This window comes from Monodelphis domestica, chromosome 3, assembly GCF_027887165.1.
Source record: "Monodelphis domestica isolate mMonDom1 chromosome 3, mMonDom1.pri, whole genome shotgun sequence".
In the NCBI taxonomy this organism is placed as follows: domain Eukaryota; kingdom Metazoa; phylum Chordata; class Mammalia; order Didelphimorphia; family Didelphidae; genus Monodelphis; species Monodelphis domestica.
The window spans coordinates 4,007,864-4,034,331 of NC_077229.1; the positions used below are offsets into that span (position 1 = coordinate 4,007,864).

Here is a 26,468-nt window from a genome sequence, read left to right on the forward strand (position 1 = left end):
CCAGACGTGCAGATCATTTAGAAAGAAGCATTAGATCTTGAATCTTACTCTGAGATCATCCAGGGGTAAAGGAGTGGTGGGGAATGAAAATTTACTTAATTCAACAGGGAATCAGGAACTAGAGGAGTGAAGAGATTGACAGTTTAAGGAGAAAAGCAATCCACGGAGGAAATAATACAAATTCTAAAGATAAAAATAAATATCACAATTTGCATGTGGCCCCCTAGTGTGTGTCATACACTAAATTTTATCTCATTAGATCCTCATAGAAACCCTAAGTCACTTGATATTATTACGTCCATGTTATAGTTGAGGAGGCTGATACCAGCAGAGCTCCTGTGACTTCTCCAGGCTTAAAAAGTCCTAGCAAGTTTCTGAGGTACGATGAGAATGAACCACCACCCGTATTGGGACTTTTAAGAAGAGTATCATGAAAGTGCCAATATCGATATAAGGTTGGAGATAGGAAGAGAATTATACACTCTTTCTTGCCCATTTCCTTATTAAAGGATCATGGACTCAACTTACTTCATGAGACATATTTTTATACATGAGAAATGGCATGTTTTTGTTTAAATTGTATTTAGTAGAAGGATTTTGTTTTAGTCAAGAGAGTCGTTTAAAGAAAAGTATTGGCTGCTCTCAAGGAGTACGGGATAGAACAAAATCTTTTATGCCCTGGGTAAATGAAAAAAAGAGTGCTGAATTTCTTCCTCTGATCTCAGATACTGGAACAAAAAATAAGGTTGAAAGCAGTCATGAAGGGAATTACATAATGCTTACAGAGAATCTAGATAATGAAATAATAGGAATAATTAGTCTACATGCACCCAGTGGTATAATACCTATGAAGAGAGGATTGAATGTCTAGACAATGAAAATGAAAGCAAAAAGATTGAAACTGAATAGTCTAGTACTATGGACAGAGAATGTCTAGCCACAGGATTTGGTCTCAGCTGTGTAAAGATAATTTTAGGGTTGTGACTTAAATCTAAATTAATTGTTCGCCAAGGAAAAAACCTAAACAAAATGCCCAAGTCAGTCTGGAAATTTATGGTAATTTTAATTAATATAGAGGGGAGGATTTAAGGAGAAAGAGGGAAGAGGGTATAAGATTTCTTCTGCCTGGCCTGTGCCAGGGGGAGTTCAAGATTTCTGCCACTAGGTCTCTGAAAGAGATTAGCGGCTTCTAAGAAGATAAGTTTGGAAAGGAAAGGAGGGAAACTCAGCCAGAAACTCACCACCAAACTGGAAAATAACTGTAGCCACGGCAAGATGCCAAAAGGCCCAGCACGCTGCCACCAGCCAAATTTCCACTGCCAAAAGGTCCTGGAGAGAGGAAGTGAGCTAAATATATAGATCTTTTACCCTTGTGCCCCCTCCTCTAAATGCCCATTCTTTAGTTCTCATCTTCTTTGATTAGATTATATCTTTAGAGTTACTTAATACTTCTTTAAGTTTACCTTTTGTTAGTTACTTGACCTTTTTGTGATTAATTTCCCCTTTATAGTTACTTAACACCTTTTTGTATTAAGATCTAAAAACAGACTTAACTTAAAGTTCTAGCTTCACTATGAATTAAGAACTAAGTAACTTCATTGTTCAATCAGGAGATTACAACTTTATCTTCATAAAGTAAGATCTAATCAGGTTGGAGTAATTTAAAGTTCACAAGACATTCCTGATTTTGTTATGTAAAAATTAAATTATATCTCTAATAATAAAAATATATTTTTGAGATTTACTAAGGATTATTAGAAATCAAGGAATAAAGAAGATACAAAATAAAAACCACATGCCTATGGCTGACTAGGCAATTCAGAATCCCTGTGCTTAAGTTACCACTAACTTCCTACATTATTGCAATGGCAGAGAAGAGATGGAGGCGTTACTGCCAGTTAAATACCAATTGTGATCTCGCCAACTTGGGGACTCAGGTGAGATTATAGAGAATTCTGGGAAATACCAAGGACTTCTGGGGATTGAAGTCTAGGGTTCAAAATCTCCATTTTTACAGTTAGACTAAGTATCTTCATTGTTACAATCAGGAGATAGCTAAATCCAGTCTTCACAGCTGCCAGGGTTTTGGGTCAAGTCACTCATCCAGCCTTTCTGAGGTCATGGTCTGAGTTAGGAATGAAATAAAGCTAGGTTGTCCTAAATCCCAGATTTGTTATGAAAAGCCAATGAGATCACATGGGAGACTCTTTGGCATTAAAATTGTTCTTTAGCTTTGAGGTAATGGCATTTTCTTTCCTTTTTTTTGATCTTATCATTTTTATTGGTTTTATTTAAAAATGACTTTTTAAAAACCCTTATATTCTTAAAATCGATGCTAATTATCAGTTCTTAAGCAGAAGAGTTGTTAGGACTGGGCAATTGCAGTTAAGGAATTGTCAATGGGACTGAATATAGATTAAACCATACCGTTTCTTGCCTTATTTCCTTCATGAGTTTTTTTCTTGCATGTGTGATACATGTCTTCTTGGAATATGGAAATTTGAATTGCATAACAATATTGGGATAACCCCTATCAAATTGTTTACCATCTGGGGAAGGGAGAGGAAAGGGACAAAATTTGGATCACCAAAGGTCAGAAAACAATTGTCAAAAAATACTTTCTATATGTAATTTAAAAAAGAATTATATATATATATATATATATATATATATATATAACAAAAAAATAAAGTGCAAGTCTGATCACATCATTTCCCTAGTCAACAAACTCTTAACTGCTCTCTCTTGCTTCTGACCAAATTAAAGCTCCCACTTAGCTTTTTTTAAAGCAAGCTTTTCACAAACTGGCTCCAACCTGCTTTTCCAACATCATATATCATTTTCCATCCCACTTTCCTGTCCATCCTCTTGTCATTCCCCACATACATCATTCCATCTCCCAACTGTTACACCAATGCCCGGGAGGCTTTGCTACCCTGTCTCTATGATAGGTTCATCATTTCCTGATCTTCCCAGCTACTAATATCCTCATTAAAAATTTTTTTTTAAATTCTCTATTTATAGGGTATAGCTGGCACAGTGGATAAATAGCACTGGGCTTAGATTCAGAAAACCCAAGTTCAAATCTGGCCTTAGACACTTACTAGCTATATGAATCTGGACAAGTCACTTAACCTTGTTTGCCTCAGTTCTCTCATCTGTAAAGTGAGCTGGAAAAGGAAATGGCAAATCATTCCAGTATTACTACCAAGAAAACCTCAAAATAGGGTCATGAAGTTAGACATGACTGAATCAACTCCACATCAATATTAATTTATACATATATTCTTTCCTGTTAGAAGGTAAATTCCTTGAAAAGTAGGGATTTTTATTTTTGTCTTTATATGACCTGGCACCTTGCACAGTGCCTGAAACATAGTAGGTACTCAATTTCATGTGTGTGTGCGTGTGCCCATGCTGATTATAACTACTTTTCACACACTATTTGGGAAATAAAGCTACAAAATATACTAATCAATTTCTACTTTATTGTAAGCTTTTGTATGAATATTAGTTCAAGTGGCATTATCTGAAACTATTTAAATGAACAAATTATTTGGTGTAGCACTTTTGAAAATATTTCTATTCTAATAATTAATTTTAACTATTATATTTGACATCCAATTCTAATTACTACACTATCATCTTCCAGTGCCCGAAGACCTTTAATCTACTAACCAAAATAATCCAAAAACTTTTTGGGAAATGTATTTAGTTTTTCGATGAGCATAATCAAAACTAAAAATCAAACATTTATACAGATCAAAATTAGGGTTGTTAAATCCAATGAGGGAATATTTTCATGAAATCATTATAGGGATTCTCCTTCTCCCCTCTGCAACTATGGAAAAGGAACTTATTTTAACTTTCCTTTCTCCAATCATCTCTAAGAGAGAGATGAAAACCTAAGTTCCCTAAGAAAATGAGCTCATTCCAATCTATTAAGAGTTAAGTGGAGTACAATAAAAGATCATTTTCCTGTTTCAATGTAAATCACATGGCTTTGTGTACACAGAGCCCTTTAGGATTGCCTCTCATTACATTAATTGTGTCTGAAGAGTTTGATACCCATCCAAGTCCAGAGGTGGAAGAATACATAAACTGGTATGGTAATTGGAAAAAAGAATAAAAGCACAGGCTGCTGGTGCTGGTACAACCATGGGGAAAATCTTCATCTACAGAGGCGGAGTAAAACAGTCCAGCTAAAGAGATCAGGGGAACAAGAACAGTCAGAGTGGGTAGGGACAGAAACATTTTCCTTGACTGCTTTTCTTTTCATCCTCCTTACATACTATGTCCCAGTTTGGTTTTTAATAAGAACATGCTATTTTGGTTCTTTTTCTTCTTGTTGCCTGTGGTATCATATTAGGAATGCCATCAATGATTGGGCAAACAATTCCCAGATCATCATTAATCAGTTCATTTGTTGACATTTCATACCTGAGAGGCTTCTTGGAAAGGGGGAAGACCAGGAAATACAACAAGGCCGGGTCGAAGGCCAGGGGCAGAGAGGTCTGGCTGGACACTGAACTATCTGCCTTCGGCTGGGACACCACTGTATGCATCCCTTTGGTCCCGACCTGCCACGCCAACGGCTGGCTCCCCAGCAGCACAGATATACTTCTCTGGACCGTGCTACTCAGCATGGCCCTTACTGGAGCTCGACTCCCTCCAGTGTGGCCTCAGCCTTGTCCCAACTCCGGCCGCAATCGGTATTGGCATTTTCAAAGGATGGATTGTGCCCATTTAACTTGGAAGACTTATTCTTACCTGAGGAAATAGGATATAAAGCAGTGTATGTTTTGACAGTTGAGGAATGGAGATAGTTATGTATGTGTATATGTCACTCTATATGTATGTTTTACTGTTTCTTTTAGGAGAAATCAAACCTGAAATGAAACTGACTCCAACAGAGGTGAGCCTCTCTGTGGAAAAAATGAACTTACAAAGATTCATTAGTGATGGTCACGATAACTTTCCTTTCAGAAAATTCTGTTTTGCACCCCAAAATTCATCTCATATTGAGCATCAAAGAATTCACACTGAGGAAAAATGTAGTAAAAGTAATCAGTGCAGAAAAACTTTTATGCATAGAGCCACTCGTGTTGGACATCAGAGAATGCACAATGGAGAGAAACCTTATGAATGCAAGGAATGTGGAAAGAAATTCAGTCAGAGCTGCAGTCTTGCTAAACATCAGAGGATCCACACAGGGGAGAAACCTTATGAGTGTAACCAATGTGGAAAGACATTCAGTCGGAGCTGCAATCTTGCTGTACATCAGAGAATCCACACTGGGGAGAAACCTTATGAATGTAACCAATGTGGAAAGACATTCAATCAGAGGGCCAATCTTGCTAGACATCAGAGAATCCACACAGGGGAGAACCCTTATGAATGCAACCAGTGTGGAAAGACATTCAGTCGGAGCTCTCATCTTGCCGCACATCAGAGAATCCACACTGGGGAGAAACCTTATGAATGCAAGCACTGTGGAAAGACATTCAAAGAGAACTCCAATCTTGCCGCACATCAGAGAATCCACACTGGGGAGAAGCCTTATGAATGCAAGCAATGTGGAAAGACTTTCAGGTTAAGGTCCAGTCTTGCTGTACATCAGAGAATCCACACTGGGGAGAAACCTTATGAATGCAATCAGTGTGGAAAGACATTCACAGATAACTCCAGTCTTGCTGTACATCAGAGAATCCACACTGGGGAGAAACCTTATGAATGCAAGCAATGTGGAAAGACATTTACAGATAATTCTAATCTTGCTGTACATCAGAGAATCCACACTGGGGAGAAACCTTATGAATGCAAGGAATGTGGAAAGACATTCAGTCGGAGGTCACATCTTGCTGTCCATCAGAGAATCCACACTGGGGAGAAACCTTATGAATGTAAGCAGTGTGGAAAGATATTCAGAAATTACTCCAATCTTGCTGTACATCAGAGGATCCATACTGGGGAGAAACCTTATGAATGCAATCAGTGTGGAAAGACATTCAGTTGTAGCTCCAATCTTGTTGTACATCAGAGAATCCACACTGGGGAGAAACCTTAATAGTAAAAGCTATGTGGAAAGATGTTCACATGTAGCTCCAGTCTTGCTTTTGTGTGAAGGAAATTTGCCCCCCCCCCCCTTTCTGGGGCAGCATTCCTTGTGTGCGTGATGGAAACCATTGAGTGAGGATATAATGGCAACAGGAAAAAGGCAGCAATAGAGTTTAGAGATCAGGAGACGACAACAGGGTGATGTCTCCTGCAGTGCTCCCTGGATTTCCACCCAGGCAGCACAGGCAAAAAGGAAAGTTATGGTTGGCTCCACAGATGATATTTGTGACAGCGGACAGAGAAAAGGTTTCATAAACTGAGGCAAGAGCAGATATCCACCCTGTTTCAGTTTTGTTGCTGGCTGGACTTCACTTTGAGCATGGCTAAGGTGCCCTAATGTTGGCCACAAAACAGCAAGCTAAATGGAGCAACTGGGAAAGTATCTCCAATTTTCCTACCTTTCCCCCTACTACCTTAGATTAAATAAAATTAACTGCAGGCCAGTCTCATTTTCCCTCTTACTATATATGTATGTATATTATATACTTATGCTATACAAACAGCAGATATTCACACTGAACTCTCTCCTTGCTAGTAAATAAGATATTGATAACATTATGAGGTGTAAAATATGTAACTTTTTAATATTAAATTCAAAACTATTTGTATAAACAAAATGAATGCAACCAAGATTAAAAGTGGAAATAAGTTATAATTTGCTTTACAACCTCATGTCTAATTAAATACTTCAGTTTTTAAAAATTCTAACCCTATTCTTGAATGCCTTAATTTTTCATTTTATGGCATCTGGATCTAAAGAGGAGCTAATTTAGGAATGAAATAATGTCTTTGCTCTATAGAAATCACTTGTACTTAGCATCATTTCCTTTATAAGGTTTTCGCAAAAATTTCTATAAAACAAAAATTAAAAGGAAAAATGATATTGTGGGTTTAAATATGAAATAAAATTATTGACATTCCAATGACATCCAGTTGCATATATTATCAAAAATAATTTTCTTATGTAGAACATCAACTTGCCTCTATCTGCTTGACACTCTAGACTGATTGCACTCAGAGGCCACTGTAACATAACTGATATAATTACATTTATTTCTACAATTTCTAAACCTATCATTTCCATATAAAATCTTAAGCCTATTTTGCATTAAGGTCTGTGCTACATATGTGGCAAAAATTCATCACACCTGTACAGAACTCCAAACAAAATAGATTTATTGATAAGAGGCCAATCTCCTAATAAAGCCTGACCCTGATCAAGATCAAGAGAAGAGACCTGAGCCTTAGGAGATAGCCTTTTTTATGCCAAGAAATCTGATGACTGACGGGAAGTACAGTCACAATGAGAATAGAATGGATGCAAAATTGTTCAAATGTGCATGTTAATTAATGACATAATTGCTGATTTAACTGGTAAGTGTAAAAAGGATCGTTATAGTACTCAGGGTCTTGGTGTTTTTATTGATAATTATGGAGGAATAATAGGAATCAGCAGTTTTGGTTAACTGATATGTGAAAATAAGAGTAGTCCTTCACTTCCTGTATGACTTGTCTTGTTCTACAAACAAGACCATCCTTCCTCATTTTGTCTGACCATCTTGTTATACACCCAAGGTGGTTGTGGTAGGACTTATGGAATCTCCTGGGTTATTGACTCATGGTCAGGATGTAAACAAGATTTAAAACACCCCAAACTGTAATTTTCTTAGCTAATATTTATAATTTTTATAAAGCAAACTATATTATTTGAATAAACTCAAAACTAATGATTGTTATAAAAATAATCATAAAGGCTAATACTATAATCGTATAAGGGGTTAGGAGGTTTCACATTCACACATACAAGGTCAAATATAATTATCCTAATAGGAAAACAGATGTGAACTGGTACTACATTATAATTGATTTTAAGACAGTTCCATTGAATCTAGATTCATCCTTATAAATAATATCCTACAAAATCTTAAGAGACATTTGCTGTCAGCACCTCTACTTTCGGATTAGTTTACTGCTCAGGGTTTATGGACATCTACCTGCTCAGTAGGAGGGTCTGAGTCCTGAACATGGAGGGAAAGAAGCAGGTGTTCAAGAGATGGGAAAAGTGAAGCTGCAGGAATGAGCTTTGGTAGTGGCCCAGGTAGAATTCAAGTCCTGGGGAATTGAAGTCCTGAGGAAGAATGGGATCTAGGATTCTTAGAATGAAAGCTCTAAGAGTTTTAGGAACCAAAAGAAACTTCTCAAAAAGTGAGATGCTACCTGAGAAGACTGAATCAAAGAGGTCAAGATGAACATGAAGGACATGTCCCAACAGTGGAGACAACTGAGGAAAAGGCAGAGTTAAAAAATGGAGTGTCTTGACCAAGAATCGTCTAGTAGGCCAGTATCACAGGGGTCAGAGACAGAGTAGAAAGGAGTTCTGTGGGAGAAACACCCAAGTTTATAGAAGAATCTCAGCCCTAGAATGGGAAACTCAAATCCCATTCAATTTGTAAGGAAATAATTGTATAATAACTGAGGGAATAATCTGGAGGCTAATCAGGTAGCCTCAGGGCTGATGGAGAAGTCTGTAAATGTTAAAAACTGTAAATGCCCAAACTGTAAAGGATAATTTTAGTGTTTTGACTTAAAATCTAAAATAAGTGGTCACCATGGGAAATTCCCAAATATGAAAACACCAAAGTCAGCTGGGATTATGGAGATTTTAATTAATAAAGAAAGAAGGAATTAAGGAGAGAGAGAGAAAATTCATTTAAATTGCTCTGGCTCAGGCTGAGCCAAGAAATAGGAAAAGGCCTTGGCCATTTTGGTCTAGGCCTGAGCCTAAGGGAGAGCAAGTCAGTCTTTATCACTCACCACAAGACCTCCAAACTGGGTTCTTTCACTCCGAACTGAAATTCCTCTCCAAACTGAATTCAATCACAACTGAATTCAATTCCATTCTGACTTCTTACTCCTTCCTTTTAAAGAAATGTTCACATATGTCAACTCCCCTAAATTTTCATGTCTACCAATCACAGTAGACACTTTCCCCCAGGACTGCCCATTCTTAGTTCTCACCTTTTCTGGGTAGATTATATCTTCTGAGTACTTCACACCTCTTTGTTAAGTTTGCCTTTTGTAAGTTACTTGACCTTTAATTTAAGCTTTACAGATAATTAACACCTTTTTGTTTTAGATCTAAAAATAGACCTAGCTTAAGGTTCTAGCTTTATTATAAGGTGTGAGTTGGGGACTTTCATTGTTCAATCAGGAGTTTATAACTTTCTTTCCCTAAGGCACTGTCTGAATAGGGTGGAGTAATTTTAAAAGTTCCCAATATATTCCTGATTAAGTATCTCCATTGTTACAAAAGGGGAATAACTTAATCAAATCTTCTAAAGTAGAGTATGAGTAGTTTTAAGATTCACAAGTCCCGGGGCTAGTAGGGTAGCCTCTTTGCAGCTGATTGTATAGAGTAGCAGCTCTATTGTACAGTGGCAGCTTTGTGTATGAAGTAGCAGCACAACTGTAGAGGAGCTTCCCAGCTCTATGGATTAGGGTTGGCATAGTTATTAGGGCCAAGGAGCTGGTCATCTCCCATTCCAGAGAAATGCTCACCTTTCCTGAAAACCCTGAATGAAGGGCCTGGCCAAATTCAGGTGGAGGTGTGTTTTAGGGTGTGATGTCATGGAGGAATGAGGAGCATGTGCAAATTTGGGGGATTCCTCTGGAATGACAGAGCCCCAGTGTGCAGGCCCCTTGTTTCACACTGTCCACCTTTTCATCATTGGTCAATGTAGGAGAGGTCTCCCTTTCCTTCTGAAATGAGATCATGGGGTGGGGGATGTAGCAACCTCGAGGACCTCTATAGGTAGTTAATGATGTTACAGTTCTAAGAACAATATGAGTACTGTAGTAGAGGGTTGGTTTAGGTGTTATGGAGAAGTTGATGATATATGCCCAAAAGATAAAAGGAGGGTGAGATGGTTTATTTCCCCCTTCAGTCCTATTCAAAATATGTCTGCTCACTAACCCTGCCTTTTGCTCCTCTAATAACTGGCCTTTTAGACAAACTTCTTCCCTTGGGGGAGAGAGAGAAATCAGCTCTCTCCCTCTTCCACTGTGACTATTTCCTTCACTCACAAGGAAGTCAGGAAGTCAATATAGGATAAATGACAAACTTTATTCTAACAATTATGGTCGGGGTGAAACAGGAAGTCCCTGTCTAATTCCCCTTCTCTCCCTCCAAAGTTGAGAGACTCAGACTTGGCAGCCTGGCCTCTGAGAGGTTCAGTTTTAATGACCCCTGATCTTTGTCACAGCAGAGCAATGTCCAGACTCAGGGTGTCAAGGAGCTGTGTTAGATCTTGTTAGGCTGCTTCTTATTCTCAGGTTTCTGCCACACTTCTTGCTGGCATCTTTGAGGGGGGGATGATGATAAGTTTCAAGGAGGGATTTTGTATAGTGCTCAGGATAGTCTCAGATTAGACTTTCCCCCTTTGCTGGAGAGACAGACAGACAGACAGACAGAGACAGAGAGAGTCAGAGACAGACAAACAGAGACCAACTGCCTCTCCCCTGGAATCTCCTCTTTCCTCAAGTTTCTAAGCCTTTTCAACCATCCCCCACTGTGGATGGAAACCTTTGCATTTCTTCCATTCTTCTGTCATTCAAAGTTCCTGGATTATTCCTCTATCAAAGTACTTAATAAAAGTAATTACACAGAAAACTGATGCCCAGTACAGAATATTACAGATCTCATAAACTGAGTTGGTGACAACTATCTGCAATTCATGTTTGACTGATGCTGAAACTATGGGTTTTGTAGTTGATGTTTAATCAGTTTTAACTAGTGAGAGAAATGCCAGATTTCAGAGAATGATGGTCCATTTCCTCATTACCCCTCATTGCCTGCTATGAGTTTTTTTGGGGGGGAGGTTAATTTATAAAAAAGGTTGGACTGAATTATATTTTAAAATAGGTGTAAAGGTGAAAATCACCTTTGAAAGTTGTTATAATATTAAAACTATGGCTGCCAAGGAATATACTTATGAAATTCCTAGAATGAAACACTCAAGTCAGAATAGAATTTATGGTGGTTTAATCACAACGGAAGTCAGAAAAGGAGAGGGAGAGAAGGAGAAAGGAGGAAAGGGAACAAGGTCAACTCGACCTTCTGGCAGAGAGCCAGAGGTAGTTTAGGCCCAAAGGGCCAAGGTAGAGAAGGAATCAGTCCTTGACTCACGTGACTGATCTGAAGGGAAGCTGTCTTCGGGCCTCCACCCTGATCAAGCTCCTAGCATGAAATGGCATCTAGCCCTGTCCACAGGAAGTGAGCAAATTCCAGAGGCTGTTCCCTACCTCACTTCCTGTGCCTCACAAGTGCCAATGGTGGCTCAACCTTGGCTTAGGACAGCCCAGGTGGGCAGTTAGTTATTTCTGATTTGTCATTGACTAGCACATACCTGTGTAGTGTGAGTGTGCACAATTTTGGGTGCTAGACCAAGCAAGATGGAGATTTTAAAATTAACAATCCCCCCTGATGATGATTGGGGGACTAGTCTCCCCAATTGATCACTAAACATAAGCGGACTGTACCCTGAAAAATTCTAACTGCAAGGGTATACAAAATTTTGCCCTCAAAGAGGAAAACTATAATAGTTGTAGATTAGGGGAAATAGAGGAGAGAGAAAGACAGCAAACCAATGTTTTGCTGGGCGCATTGACAAAAGCCAATTAGGGGGCAGTCCCCTTTGGCATAAGAGTGTACATTCAAAATAAATTCAATCAACCACACCCCAAGGTTCATTCTGGATCTTCCTGTAGTGAAAAGGTTTAGATATCTTTCTTCAAACAGTGCATTCTCTGGATTCAGTTAGTTAGCAAGCTTCTTCTCTGAAGATCTATCTTGAACAAAATTTAAATCTTGGATTTTATGAAATACAATCCCCCTGAAGAAAGTGTTGAAAAAACACTGAGTCCAGCTGAGGATGCAAGGTTTCGTTTTTTTTTTGGGGGGGGGGGTGTGTGTGAGTTAATTCAAAAGGAAAACAAAAACAAAATAGAAAACAAAAAACAAAAGAAAAAAAGGGAAAAATTAAGGGAAAAATACAAACCCTTTATATATACATATACTTATATTAAAGAAGAATTCAAAATCAGCATCAAAATATCAAAAATCTTTGCATACAAAATTCTTAGAAAGCAAGAATAAATTTTTCTCACAGGCCCCTGTATTAGGGTCCAGTTAAGTAATTTCTAATCCCACAAGTCTGTTGGACAGAATGCAGCAAATTTCACTTCCCCATTTGCAGCCAAGGCTACAGGAAGTTGCCATACTATAGGAGAGAAAAAAGGACCAGATTCTTATTTTTATAGGGAAGTGTCATTTCCTTGTCTGATTTTACCTTCATTCTCAGGGATGGAGGGAGCTAGGATGGTAGCCAACCTTTGGTACTTGTCTGTAGGTATTTTCACGAAGAGTGTGGATACAAGGAAGGCCTACATCTTAACGTCTGTCAAGTGTCGCAACCCTGAGTCACACACTAGGTTCAAGTCCTTAGTATTGGCTTAGAAGTGCATCAATCCTACCTGGATTGGTCTTTGATTTTTACACCTGTGAGCTTTTTTGGCATTATACAGGTTATCTCTGTGCTCCTTTTCTGATCCCGTTCCTAGAATCAGACACAAACATTAATCATAGTCCCACAACAATTATCAATAAATGACAGGTTTCCATAGTCTAAAGCTGTTTGGGTGCGTATTAATAATAATAGCAAGTATATATATTTAAACTAATATTATTGTAGAATAAAAATTAATATTGATTGTATGTACCTTAAATACATAGAAATGAGAAAAAGGGGAAAAATAAAATATTTTAATAAAAGAATAATAATAAAATAAGGAAAAGAGAAAAAAGGAAAAAAGAAAAAAATTAAATTTAGGAATTCAATGTGCCAAAAGCAGAATAAAACAGTTCCACTTGTCAATGGGTAGTAATCTCCAATGCATATGTAGGATACAGTCAATCAGTCTCAATAGAGGATGCTCTCTTTACATGTGAGAAATGAATTCAAGAGTCCTTTTCTCCAACCTTTATAGATGTTGGAGTTGTTAACAATATTTGGAATGGTCCTTCCCAGGAAGGCTGGGTTGCTCCTGTACGCTGGAAGTTCTTTATATATATATATATATATATATATATATATATATATATATATATATATATGTTGTCTCCTGGGTTCAAGTCGTGAAGTGAGAAGTCTAGTGGCCTGGCTTGTACTGAAGCTCCAGATTCATGTAGCTTACGCAGTTTGTGCTGTAATTCCTGTATATAGGAAGCAATAGTAGTATCTCCCCCTAATAGCGATGTATAAGCCGGGGAGAAAGGCTTAGCCTGAATAGGAGGATGTCCAAAAACCATCTCAAATGGTGAGATGTGTAAGTCCCCTCTAGGCCTACTTCTAAGATAAAATAGGGCCAGAGGGAGAATTTCAGGCCATTTTAAATGGGTCTCAGTGCATAATTTGCCAATCATAGTTTTAAGTTCTTTGTTCATCCTCTCAACTTGGCCTGAACTCTGGGGGTGGTATGGAACATGGAATTTGGGAGTTATCCCCAAGCAAGAATATATCTGATTTAGAACAGAATCAGTAAAATGACTTCCCGTATTGGAATCAATACGTGCTGGCAGGCCAAAGCGAGGAATAATTTCTTTTCAAAGCACCTTAGCAACAAAAGCCGCTGTGGCTCAGGCTGTAGGAAATGCTTCCGGCCATCTGGTCAGTTGGTCTACTATGACCAGACAAAATTTATATTGTCTAGCCTTTGGCATTGTTATAAAATCTCATCTGCAGGTGCTCAAAAGGTGTATAAGCCAGAGGTTGCCCATCAAAGCCTTTCCCACAAAAGGCATGTTGGTTATATGCCTGGCAGGTTGAGCAGGCTGAACACACTTTAGAGGTTATAGTAGTTATACCAGGGGCTATCCATACTCTCTTAACAGAGTCCACGATGCCCTGGGTACCAAAGTGACCATTATTATGAACAGATTGGCAAATTTGGTGATAGAAACTTCTAGGGAGCAGAGGTTTTCCTTCAGGTGACACCCATACTCCATTAATCTGTTTTGCTTTGAATTTTTGTTTCCATTTTTCCACTTCCTTTTCATTATAGGAAAGTGATAAAGTTAAGTCATCAGTGGTTGTTAATGTTAAAAGTAAGTCAGGCCCTTCTAAGGTTGCTAGCTTTGCAGCAGCATCTGCTCAGTCATTTCCCCTAGAGACAGGGTTGGTGCCACCTGTATGGGCTGAGCAATGAACTACAGCTAAGGCTTTAGGCAGTTTGAGAGCAGAAAGGACTTCATTAATAATTTCAGCATTAGCTATAGATTTTCCAGCTGAGGTTAAAAATCCTCTCTGGAGCCATAGCATCCCGACTGAGTGACAAATGCCAAAAGCATATCTAGAATCTGTATAAATTGTTGCCCTTTTACCCTTGGCAATTATACAAGCATGTTTTAGAGCTATGAGTTCTGCCCCTTGAGCGCTAATGTTGAGGGCAGTGAAGCTGACCACTCAGTGGCAAATTCTGTGACTATAGCAGCTTCACTGTAGCGTATGCCATCTCTCATGAAAGAAGAACCATCACTAAATAAGATCAGGTCTGAGTTGTTTAAGGGAGTGTCCAAGAGATCATCTCGAGGCTTTTCTGCCATGGACACTAGTGTTTCACAATTGTGTAATGGTTCTCCTGAAGTTGGTAAGTCTGGAAGCAAGGTGGCAGGATTAAGGGTTGTACAGCATTTCAGAGTAATATTTTCATTGTTTAGCAAGGTTATTTCATATCTTGTAATTCGCTGATCAGAAAATGCCCGTGTTCTCAGTCTTAGCAATAATGCTTCTACCTCATGTGGGCACATAATTGTTAATGGGCATCCCAATACTAGATCAATGGTTTTTGTAACTAGTAAACAGTAGCAGCCATGCCTCTAAGGCATGGTGGTGCTCCTGAAGCTATTGGGTCCAGCTGGGCTGAATAATAAACAACTGGGCGCTGAGAAGGCCCCAGAGTCTAAGTTAAAATGCCTTAAGCTACTCCTCTTCACTCATGTACATACGAAGTAAATGGCTTGTTGTAATCTGGGATGCCTAGAGCAGGGGCAGAAAGGATAGCCTTTTTCAGCTCTGATAGAGCTGACAGGTGTTCAAGCTCTAATTTGAGGGGTTCAGGGACCAAATCCCTTGTTAGGGCTATAAGGTGTTTAGTAATTTCCCCATAGCAAGGAATCCATTGTCTGCAAAACCCCATTGCTCCCAGAATTGCTCTTAACTGTTTTTTAGTGGTAGGAGCACTCAATTTTTTAATATTCTCAATTCACTTGGGAGAAATAGAAGGGCACCAGCTGTCAGAATGAACCCCAAATATTCTACTTTGGGGAGCCACCACTGAACTTTATCCTTCGAGATCTTATGACCTCTTTTGTGCAATTACAAAAGAAGGTGTTTACTATCTTCCTGACATGCTTCTGCATCGGTGGAAGCCAAGAGTAGATCACCTACATATTTTATTAATTTGCTGTTTTTAAATTTTATATTATCTGTATCTTGTCCCAAGATTTGTGCAAATAAGTTCGGGCTTTCTACATAACCCTGGGGCAAACGACTCCAGGAATATTGGGTGTCATTCCAGGTGAAAGCAAAAATATGCCTCGAGTTCTCATGTATGGGTATGGAAAAGAAGGCTGAGCACAAGTCTACTACTGTAAAGTATGTAGCTGTGCTAGGAATAGAAGAAATAATAGTATTGATATTGGGAACTACGGAGTGTCTCTTTATAATGTGATTGTTCACAGCCATCAAATCCTGTACAAATCTATAGAGTTGTTTGCCATCGGGCCCCCTTTTCGGTTATTTAATGGGCAGGATGCACGTGTTGTATTCAGATTTACAATGGAAAATTATTCCTTGGTCAATTAATGAGTTCATTATTGGGGTAATGCCCTCTGTTGCCTCCTTGGAGAGAGGATACTGAGGAATGCAAGGAGGTGGGCTGGATTTAGTTTTTATTTTCACAGGAGCAGCTGATTTAAGTAAGCCTACATCAGTAGAAGATGTGGCCCACAGAGACTCTGGTATATCTGTAGGTATTTCAAAGGTAGGAGGCTCCTTTTCCTCCTAGCTCTCTGAGAGAAATACAGGGAGTAAATTTAAGGTTTCCTTGGGCACTTCTAAGGAGAGAGAGCCATCTGGGGCTCACATTATTGTGGCTTATAATTTGCATAGTAGATCTCTCCCCAGCAAGTTTGTGGGGGATCCAGGCATTAAAAGAAAAGAGTGTTCAACAGTTAGGGGTCCCACGCGTACCATGCGAGGAGGTAGTTTTGGGACCTTTGAAGGTTTTCCTGAAACACCTACTACATTTAGGGAGCCAATAGAATCATATTGCTCATCTGGTTTGCTTACTAGAACTGACCTAGATGCTCCAGTGTCTAAAAGACAGTCATAGTATGAATTTCCTACCTTTAAAGTGACATGAGGTTCCTTACTCTTTGGGAGGGGGGGGGGATGTATAGGGATTATTGGCATTAAAATATCAGGGTCTGGAAAATCAAAGGTTTCATTCTTTGATTCCAAGGCCCTCACCCCCCTTCACACCTTCATAAAGATGCTTGGGCAGTTTTTTGGGACCCTCCATGCTGTTGGGGATGTTCACCCTGAGTGTAGCGTGGTCGAGCTCCATTTCTTATATATTGTTGTTGGGCATTTTGTTGGGTATTATCATTTTCTGCGTTTTGAGCACTGTCATTATTTTGATTGGCATTGTGGTTCCTATAGTTATTATTCCTAAAGTTGTTATTATTTCCATTTTTTCATAGCCAGCTCCTACAGACCATTGTTGCATGGCCTCTCTTCCCACAGGAAAGGCATATTAAGGGGTATGTTAGTGATTTATCTGTGGATTCCTGCAAAGGGGCCATGGTCTCTCCCTTAATTTTCAGGTGTTCCTGTATTCTTTTAATTTCTTTCATTAAGTCATTCCCTGACCCTTTGTGAGTCTCAGGTTGTTTTGCTTGACCCCAATAGACATAGGTTGCTACTTTCCTCAGTTCTTCGAGGTCCATAGACTCCCAGTTGGGACAGCTAGTTTCAAAGTAGTCTTTTACTACTGAACAACAATTACTAACGAATTGTCTGCGTATATGTTTAATGTCCTTTTCTCTGGTCAAATCAAGGTCCATATATGTATTTCCTATGTCAATAAGTCTGTCCATAAAGTGGGAGGGGTTCTCATCAATTTCCTGTCAGGACTGTTCAAATTTTTCCCATGTATCAGGTCTATCAGAGCAGTCTCTCATGGCTCTTAATAATGCTTCTCTGGCCAGGACTAGTTCTGTGTGATCTTGTACAACATTGGGGTTCCAGTGTGGATCTACAGTTGGCCAATGGTGAGCTCCTCTACCACTTTTCTTATTAGCTAGAGAGATGACATTATTTTTCTCTCTCTTTGTTAGAAATGTATGTAACAAAATTTCCACATCCAACCAAGAAGGGTCAAAGTTTCTGAATATATTCTCTAATTTTTTTATAACCAATATTGGTTCTGCCTCAAATGATGAAACATTGTGCTTGAATTTTTCTAAATTGTCAGGTTTAAAAGGTGTATAGTGTCTTAGACACCACGTTCCCTTCTTTATTAAAGGTGGGTACTTCCCTCAATGGAAATAAACTTCTGTCTAAATTATCTGGTGTTACTGTTTCTAGGCTACTTGCTCTGTTTTCAGTGGGGTAGGCAAGCGAAGGGAAAAGGTTAGGATTATTGGGTGCTGGGGCATGAGGGTTGGGGATGGGAGCATGAGCATGGGTGGAGGGAAGGGCTGGAATACGAACAGGGGGTGGGGATGAGGGGACAGGGTATGAGACATGGGGCAGTACTATGGGGGCGGGATCAACAGGGGCAGGGCAGGGAGCATGGTGTGGGGGTGGGACTGGGACAGGATGGGCATGAATAGGAGGCAGGGCTGAAGGGACAGGGTAGGAGACATGGATGGGGGGGGCCAGGGTGTGAGGGGCAGGAATGTCAGGGGGAGGGGCTGGGTGGTCAGGAGGGGGAGGAACTGGTTGGTCTGAGGGGTCTGCTATTTGAGCCAAATTGTTTTGGGCAGAGTGGGTCAGGGAATCTGATAATGATGGGGAATGGAGAGATAAATCACTCCTATTGTGGGATGTTCTTAACTCTCTTTTAATGTTTTGCAGGAAAGTTTTGATCTCTCCCCATCTATCTTCCATAAACTCATCTTGTCCCTTAAGTCATTGATTAATAAAAGTATTCAGTTCCATAATTTGTTGACTAATAAAAGTATTTTGTTCCTTAATTTGTTGATTAATAAAAGGAACAAGCGAGTGTTCTCTCTTAGAGGAGATTAGGTATATTAATACAACTACAAGTATAATCCTAAGAAAGAGGAGAGCAAAGGTCATGTAGAGACTAATAGTCTTTGAAAAGAGCCACCCTATAGGAACACCTATTAGGAATCCCATGTGCTTGGTTATTCAACTTATAAGCCAATTCCTAAGCAAATCATGTACTGGCTGAAGCCACATTTTTAAAAAATTTATTTTATTTTATTTATTTTTTTAAGTCAATTGCTAAGTTGCCTGTAACTCTTTTTTTTGTTAGTAGGCGGCTCTCTTTACTGTCTACTGCCAAGGGTCTATTCTGTTGTAAATTCTCCTTATCTTTTCTCTTAGGCTAAGCTTCTGGGAGGGGTCACAATTAGACGAAACCAGACGAAGCCTTATGTGGGGAGGCAGAGGCTGTATGAAAAGGGCTGATTAGGAGTGAATAGGCTGTAAACAAAGGGTAGAGCTAAAACTCCTTTTTAAATGTGTGTATATGGGAGGTTCCCAGCAATATTCTTTAGCCCTCAGGCTAAAATTGCTAGGACCATGTGCTATCTTCCTTGAGCAAAGCCCACTTAAATTTTTAAGACTAGAAAGGCCTTGAAACAGGAAAATGGGCTTTAAGTTGGCTCCCTAGCTGTACTCGGCTGTTTTTGTTGCAAGGTAAGAGTTCCTAAGAGCTCCGTTCTCCAGAGTTTCCTAATTGCTAATCAGTTGATTAGATAAGCCTGACCTGGCTCTCAATTCACTGAGCCACCCAGCTGTCCCCTTACAATTAAAGGGAGGAGGAAATGAAAAAAACCTGCTGACCCCAATTTAAATTAAGGAGAAAAGAGAAGAGAGGAAAAGTGTTTTATACTCACCTATTCTGGCAGCTGTGTCTTTAAGCTGAGTTAGGAGGTAAAAGGACTGAGTGAGGAGGAAGTAAGGTGAAAAGACAAGAAAATTCAGGAAATTTATTGAGGGAACTCGATAACCCTTTGAGGTATGCCAAACTGTAATGGTGAAAATCACCTTTGAAGGTTGTTATAATATTAAAACTGTGGCCACCAAGGAATTTACTTATGAAATTACTAGAATGAAACACTCAAGTCAGAATAGAATTTATGGTGGTTTAATCACAACGGAAGTCAGAAACAGAAAGGGGGAGGAAAGGGAACAAGGTTAACTCAACCTTCTGGCAAAGAGCCAGAGGGAGTTTGGGCCCAAAGGGCCAAGGTAGAGAAGGAATCAGTCCTTGACTCCTGTGACCAATCTGAAGGGAAGCTGTCTGTAGGCCTCCACCCTGATCAAGCTCCTAGCACAAATTGGCATCTAGCCCTGTCCACAGGAAGTGAGCGAATTCCAGAGGTTGTTCCCTACCTCACTTCCTGTGCCTCACAAGTGCCAATGGTGGCTCAAGCTTGGCTTAGGACAGCCCAGGTGGGCAATTAGTTATTTTTGATTTGTAATTGACTAGCACATACCTGTGTAGTGTGAGTGTGCACAATTTTGGGTGCTAGACCAAGCAAGATGGAGATTTTAAAATTCATATAGGGTAGCCAGGAATTTAATTTTATTCCAAAGAGATTTATTTATGAAACATAGAAAGAGTGAAGTAGGAAATCAGAGAGGATAGGGTAAGGTATCTAGCCTAAGCAATAAGTAATTTACTCCCAGCCCTTGACTCAAACTGGGCAGGGAGAGTTAGTCCTTAGTTGGAGAAGCTTTGGCCCTTGTAGCTGAGGACCTGGGGATACAGGGAGCCTCTCTCAAGAGGATAGGTTTCTCCTGAGGCTAGTCTCATCAGAAAAATCCAGCAGTTAAGAGTCAGCTTTTTACTCACCATGAGTCAGTCCAAAGGAAGAGATTTAAGAACAGCTTCACCTCTCAAACTATATTCTAAAGCAGTGGTTATCAAAACGATTTGGTACTGGCTAAAAGACAGAAAGGTGGATCAGTGGAATAGACTTGGGGTAAATTACTTCAGCAGGATAGTCTATGATAAACCTAAAGATCACAGTTTGGGGGACCAAAACCCATTTTTTTTTATAAAAACTGCTGGGAAAATTGGAAGACAGTGTAGGAAAGATTAGGTTTGGATCAACATCTCACACCCTACACCAAGATAAACTCAGAATGGGTGAATGACCTCAATATAAAGAAGGAAACTATAAGTAAATCAGGTGAACACAGAATAGTATACTTGTCAGATCTTTAGGAAAGGAAAGACTTTAAAACCAAGCAAGAGCTAGAAAAAAATCACAAAATGTAAAATCAATAATTTTGAAATTTTATGGTGGTTTAATTAATATAGAGGGAAGGAATTAAGAAGAGAGAGAGAAAAGGGGTATAAGATTTCTCTGGCCTAGCCTAAGCCAAGGGAAGTTCAGAGAACTCAGTCACAAGGCCTCCTCAGTAGATTAGGGACTTCCAAAGAGAATAGTGTTTTGGAAGGGAAAGGAAAAAGGAATCAGCCTAAACGCACTCACCTAGCATGCTCATGCCAAGCTGCCAAGCCGCTAAGACCCAAGACTCCAAACTCTGCCCATCACTCCCCAAGTTGCCAACAGAGACCAACGTCTCCACGAGCAAGAGACAGAGCGAGAGCCACATCTCCAAGAGAGAGTGCCAGAGCCACGTCTCCACAAAAGAGCCAGAGCCATGTCTCTGCAAAAAGAGAGTCATGTGAGAAAGTGATACGAATATATAGACTTTTTTGTAACATCACTTCCTGCATCTCATCTGTACCAATGGTAGCTTAAGCTTGACTTAGGACAGCCCGGGAGGGGGGGTGTCTGTCAGTTGTTTCTGATTTGTCATTTGCTAGCACATGTCTGTCATAGGCCATCCTCCTCAACACTTAATCCTTAAGTAGGGGTATAGACATTCCTGTTTGTTAGGATTTTAAAAACTAATCAGGCTGTAGAAAATCTAAAATTGACATGTGACCACTCTATTGCAAATATTATTAATATGGAAATAGGTGATCAATGACACATGTAAAACCCAGTTGAATTGCTCATTGACTAGGAGAGAGGGAGGAGGGGAGGGAAAGAATACAAATCACGTAACCATGGGAAAATATTCTAAATTAATTAATTAAATGAACAAATTTTAAAAAAGAAAAATTTTATGTTTTTAACTGAAGAAATCTAGGGGTTAATTCAGTTTTCCCAGTAGCTCAAAATACAAAGAAAATTTACACCAAAACTTACTTCTAAGTTTCATTAACAATGAGACCTAATGGGTCTTAACCCCTTGCTTTTGCTATAGGGGACATAGCATTTCAGTAAAAACTTTATTATACCTACTTTGGAGACAATGAGAAATTCTATTTTAGTAAGAAGGTGTAGTAGAAAGGACAACCTTTTTGGACAGGTCGGTCTTGCTATGTATTACTAGAATTCCTGTCCATGTGGCTAGCAAGAGTAGATGGACACTTCAAGTTTAAGATGATAGGCTACTAAAACTTTCTGTAGCTTGTAAGTGATTAAGATTTACACACAGACTTATTACATGGTATGGCCATAATTTGTAAAGATTAGTTTGGTAAAATTCAAACAAGTAATCCATTCTGTAAAAATTAAAATTAGTCTCTAGTAGTAGAAATATTATATTTCATGATGTTTATTAAAGATTATTAGAAATCAAGGAATAAAGAAATAAAAAATAAGAAAACCATGTGCCTAGGGCTGATTAGCCCATTCACAACTTACTACATCTTGCAATGGACAAGTAGAGAGAGCCTGGGAGGTGGAGAGTCAGTTAAATACTAATTGTGATCTCACCCAGGAGGAGACTCAGGTGAAACTATAGGAAATTTTGGGAAATAGCAAGGACTTTTGGGGATGGAAGTCTAGGGTTCAAATTTCCATTTTACAATTCAGGTATATTTCCACCAGCTCTTTTTATCCCATGTATATAGATTTCCCAAAATTTGCTCTACAAAGCCTGATTGTCTCAATTGAACATGTTTTGCTTGTATAGTAAAAATAAAAATTATTAAATAAATTGAAACAATGAAGTGTTCTAACAACTGATTGAGGAAGCTGTAGTTTCTCTTTGATGGAGTCATAAAATTCTATCTGAATTAATGAGAACTACTATACAGAAAAGAGTGAATAGATAACTAATTCCTTAAAGACATTATTTTGTCTTCTTCCCTGAAGCCTCAATCCCTCTCTTCTCCAGTGAAGTCACTTCAGTTATAAATTCTGTGCTTTTTTTGGATGTTAATTCAACCTGTGTTGAAGAAATGTTTTTCAGGAAAAATAAATGTTTTGCTAGATTAACACTGATAGATATGGTACCCCAAAACCTAAGAAGATTTTAAATACCTCATATTGTTTTGAATTCTTTAACTGAAAACTGCCTATTCATGTCCCTTGCCCATTTATCAATTGGAGAATGGCTTGCTTTTTAGTAGAGTTGCTTTAGCTTTTTATAAATTTGAGTAATTAGACCTTTGTCAGAGGTTTTTGTTATGAAGATTGTTTCCCAATTTGTTGCTTCCCTTCTAATTTTGGTTACATTGGTTTTGTTTGTACAAAACCTTTTTAATTTGATTAATCAAAATTATTTATTTTACATTTTGTGACTCTTTCTATGTCTTGCTTGGTTTTAAAGTCTTTCCCTTCCCAAAGGTTTGACATGAATATTATTCTGTGTTCACCTAATTTACTTATAGTTTCCTTCTTTATATTCAGGTCATTCACCCATTCTGGGTTTATTTTGGTGTAGGGTGTGAGGTGTTGATCCAGACCTAATCTCTCCCACACTGTCTTCCAATTTTCCCAGCAGTTTTTGTCAAATATTGAATTTTTTGTCCCAAAAGCTGGGATGTTTGAGTTTATCATAGACTGTCTTGCTGAGGTCACTTACCCCAAGTCTATTCCACTGATCCTCATTTCTGTCTCCTAGCTAGTACCAAATTGTTTTGATGACCCCTGCTTTACAGTATAGTTTGAGATCTGGAACTGCAAGGCCCCCTTCCTTTGTATTTTTTTCATTATTTCCCTAGATATCCTTGATCCTTTGTCCTTCCAAATGAACTTTGTTATGTTTTTTCTAATTCAGTAAAAATAAAAATTTTGGCAGCTCAATGGGTATGGCACTAAATAGATCAGTTTGGGTAGGATGTTCATTTTTATTATTGGCTCATCCTACCCATGAGCAGTTAATGTTTTTCCAATTGCTCAAGTCTAGTTTTAATTGTGTAGAGAGTGTTTTGTAGTCATGTTCATATAGTTTCCGTGTTTGTCTTGGGAGATAGATTCCTAAGTATTTTATTTTGTCTAAGGTGATTTTGAATGGGATTTCTCTAATTCTTGCTGCTGAGATGTGTTGGAAATATATAGGAATACTGATGACTTATGTGGGTTTATTTTGTATCCTGCAACTTTGCTAAAGTTGTTGATTATTTCGATTAGCTTTTTTGTTCATTCTCTAGGTTCTTTAAGTAGACCATCATATCATCCGCAAAGAGTGATAACTTGGTCTCTTCATTACCTATTTTAATGCCTTCAATTTCTTTTTCTTCTCTAATTGCTACTGCTAGTGTTTCTAGTACAATGTTAAATAATAGAGGTGATAATGGGTATCCTTGTTTCAATCCTGATCTTATTGGGAATACATCTAGTTTATCCCCATTGCAGATGACGTTTGCTGATGGTTTTAGATATATACTGTTTATTATTTTTAGGAATGACCCTTCTATTCCTATATTTTCTAGTGTTTTTAATAGGAATGGGTGTTGTATTTTATCAAAGGCTTTTTCTGTGTCTATTGAAATAATCATATGAATTTTGTTGGTTTCCTTGTCGATATGGTCAATTATGTGGATGGTTTTCCTAAGATTGAACCAGCCCTGCATTCCTGGTATGAATCAGACTTGATCATACTATATGACCCTCCTGATCACTTGCTGAAGTCTTTTTGCTAGTATCCTATTTAGGATTTTTGCATCTATATTCATTAGGGAGATTGGTCTATAGTTTTCTTTCTCTGTTTTTGACCTGCCTGGCTTCTGAATCAGTACCATGTTTGTGTCATCAAAGGAATTTGGTAGAACTCCCTCTTTGCTTATTATGTCAAATAGTTTGTATAGTGTTGGGATTAGCTGTTCTTTTAATGTTTGATAGAATTCACTTGTGAATCCATCAGGCCCTGGGGATTTTTTCTTAGGGAGTTCTTTGATGGCCTGTTGGATTTCTTTTTCTGATATGGGATTATTTAAGAATTCTATTTTTTTCTTCTGTTAGCCTAGGTAATTTATATTTTTGTAAATATTCATCCATATCGCCTAGATTGATATATTTATGGGGTGCTCAGGGAGGAGTAGTATCTCTGGTATGGAGGACTTGTCGTGCCCTCCTAGGCAGCTCTCCAACCTCTGACCCTCACCTGACACCCAGCTCTCACTTGTAGCTCCTAGTAGCTGCTAGCATGTGGCAGTGGCCACACCCTGGCCAACGGGTTTGACAGACTGGCCAAACGTTGTGAGGGTAGCCATCAGGTCACAGACCCCTGGTGAACCAGGGCTTTGCTCACCCAGCATGTGAAGACTACTTGGGCCCAACAGAAGGAAGAAACCAATAAGAAAGTTCAATGGCTGAGAGGGTGACGCAGCAAAGCACTGTGGGGTGCTTAGGGAGTGTTGGAGCACAAAAGACAACAAGGCTATCCAATGGAGCTGAGGAAGTCTCCAGGTGTAACGATTTTTCATGCCAATGGACCCAGGCTTCCAATGCCGAGAGAGTGGGACTGTGTCTGTGCATCGACTTTTCCCCTTAAATCTCCTTCATGCACATGTGTTTTTGTGCACACTCATCTACATCACAGATGAAAGCACACATAGACAATCGTCATCCTCAGTTACCAAGAGACTACTACTATAATTGGGAAAGTAGTTTTTAATGATTGCTTTAATTTCCTCTTCATTGGAGGTGAGATCCCCTTTTCATCTCTGATGCTGTTAATTTGGTTTTCTTCTTTCCTTTTTTTAAAATTAGATTGACCAGTACTTTATCTATTTTGTTTGTTTTCTCAAAGTACTAGTTTCTAGTCTTATTTATTAGTTCAATAGTTCTGTCACTTTCGATTTTTATTAATTTCTCCCTTCGTTTTTAGGATCTCTAGTTTGGTTTTCTTCTGGGGGGTTTTAATTTGTTCACTTTCAAGTTTTTTTATTTGCATTTCCAATTCATTGATCTCTTCCCTCCCTAATTTGTTAATATATGCACTCAGGGATATGAATTTTCCTCTGAGTACTGCATTGGCTGTATCCCATAAGGTTTGAAAGGATGTCTCACCATTGTCATTTTCCTAAATGAAATTATTGTTTCTATGATTTGTTCTCTAACAGATTTTGGAGTATCATATTATTTAATTTCCAATTAATTTTGATTTGGTTCTCCATGTACTCTTACTGATTATTAATTTTTTTTGCCTTATCATCTGAAAAGGCTGCATTTATTATTTCTGCGTTCCTGCATTTGTATGCCATGTTTCTGTGACCTAGTGTATGGTCAATCTTTGTGAATGTTCCATGTGGTGCTGAGGGGTATCCTTTTTTGTCCCTATTTATTTTTCTGCATATATCTATTAACTCTAATTTTTCTAAGATTTCTTTCACTTCTTTTACCTCTTTCTTATTTATTTTTTTTATTTGATTTATCTAAATTTGATAGTGGTTGGTTCAGATCTCCCACTACTATGGTTTTACTGTCTATTTCCTCCTTCAATTCTCCTAGTTTCTCCATTAGAAATTTGGGTGCTATGCCATTTGGTGCATACATGTTTATTAGTGATATTTCCTCATTGTCTATAGTCCCTTTTAACAAAATATATTTACCTTCCCTATCCCTTTTAATCAGGTCTATTTTTGCTTTGGCTTTGTCAGATATCATGATTGCCACTCCTGCCTTCTTTCTATCAGTTGAGGCCCCAAAGATCTTACTCCATGCTTTAATTCTGACCTTGTGAGTATCTACCCGCCTCATATGTGTTTCTTGAAGACAACATATG

The 26,468-nt window shown here is 38.7% G+C and overlaps 1 protein-coding gene and 1 pseudogene across 6 annotated transcripts in view; one reads left to right on the top strand and one right to left on the bottom strand.

Annotated features, from left to right (window-relative positions):
- The window catches only part of LOC103092424 (zinc finger protein 345-like), a 64,305-nt gene that overhangs the window by 15,714 nt on the left and 22,123 nt on the right, over positions 1-26,468 (top strand). For 3 of the 6 annotated variants that reach the window (XM_056820273.1, XM_056820275.1, XM_056820274.1), the window contains one exon: positions 4,878-7,045. The exons of the other annotated variants lie outside the window; for them this stretch is intronic. In XM_056820273.1, the coding sequence (XP_056676251.1) occupies positions 4,878-6,067 (1,190 nt within the window). In that variant the 3' untranslated portion in view covers positions 6,068-7,045. Of the gene's footprint in view, positions 1-4,877; positions 7,046-26,468 lie in introns of those variants that run through there. 6 annotated transcript variants of the gene reach the window in all.
- LOC103092841 (phosphatidylinositol N-acetylglucosaminyltransferase subunit Y-like) lies at positions 3,516-4,754 on the bottom strand (annotated as a pseudogene).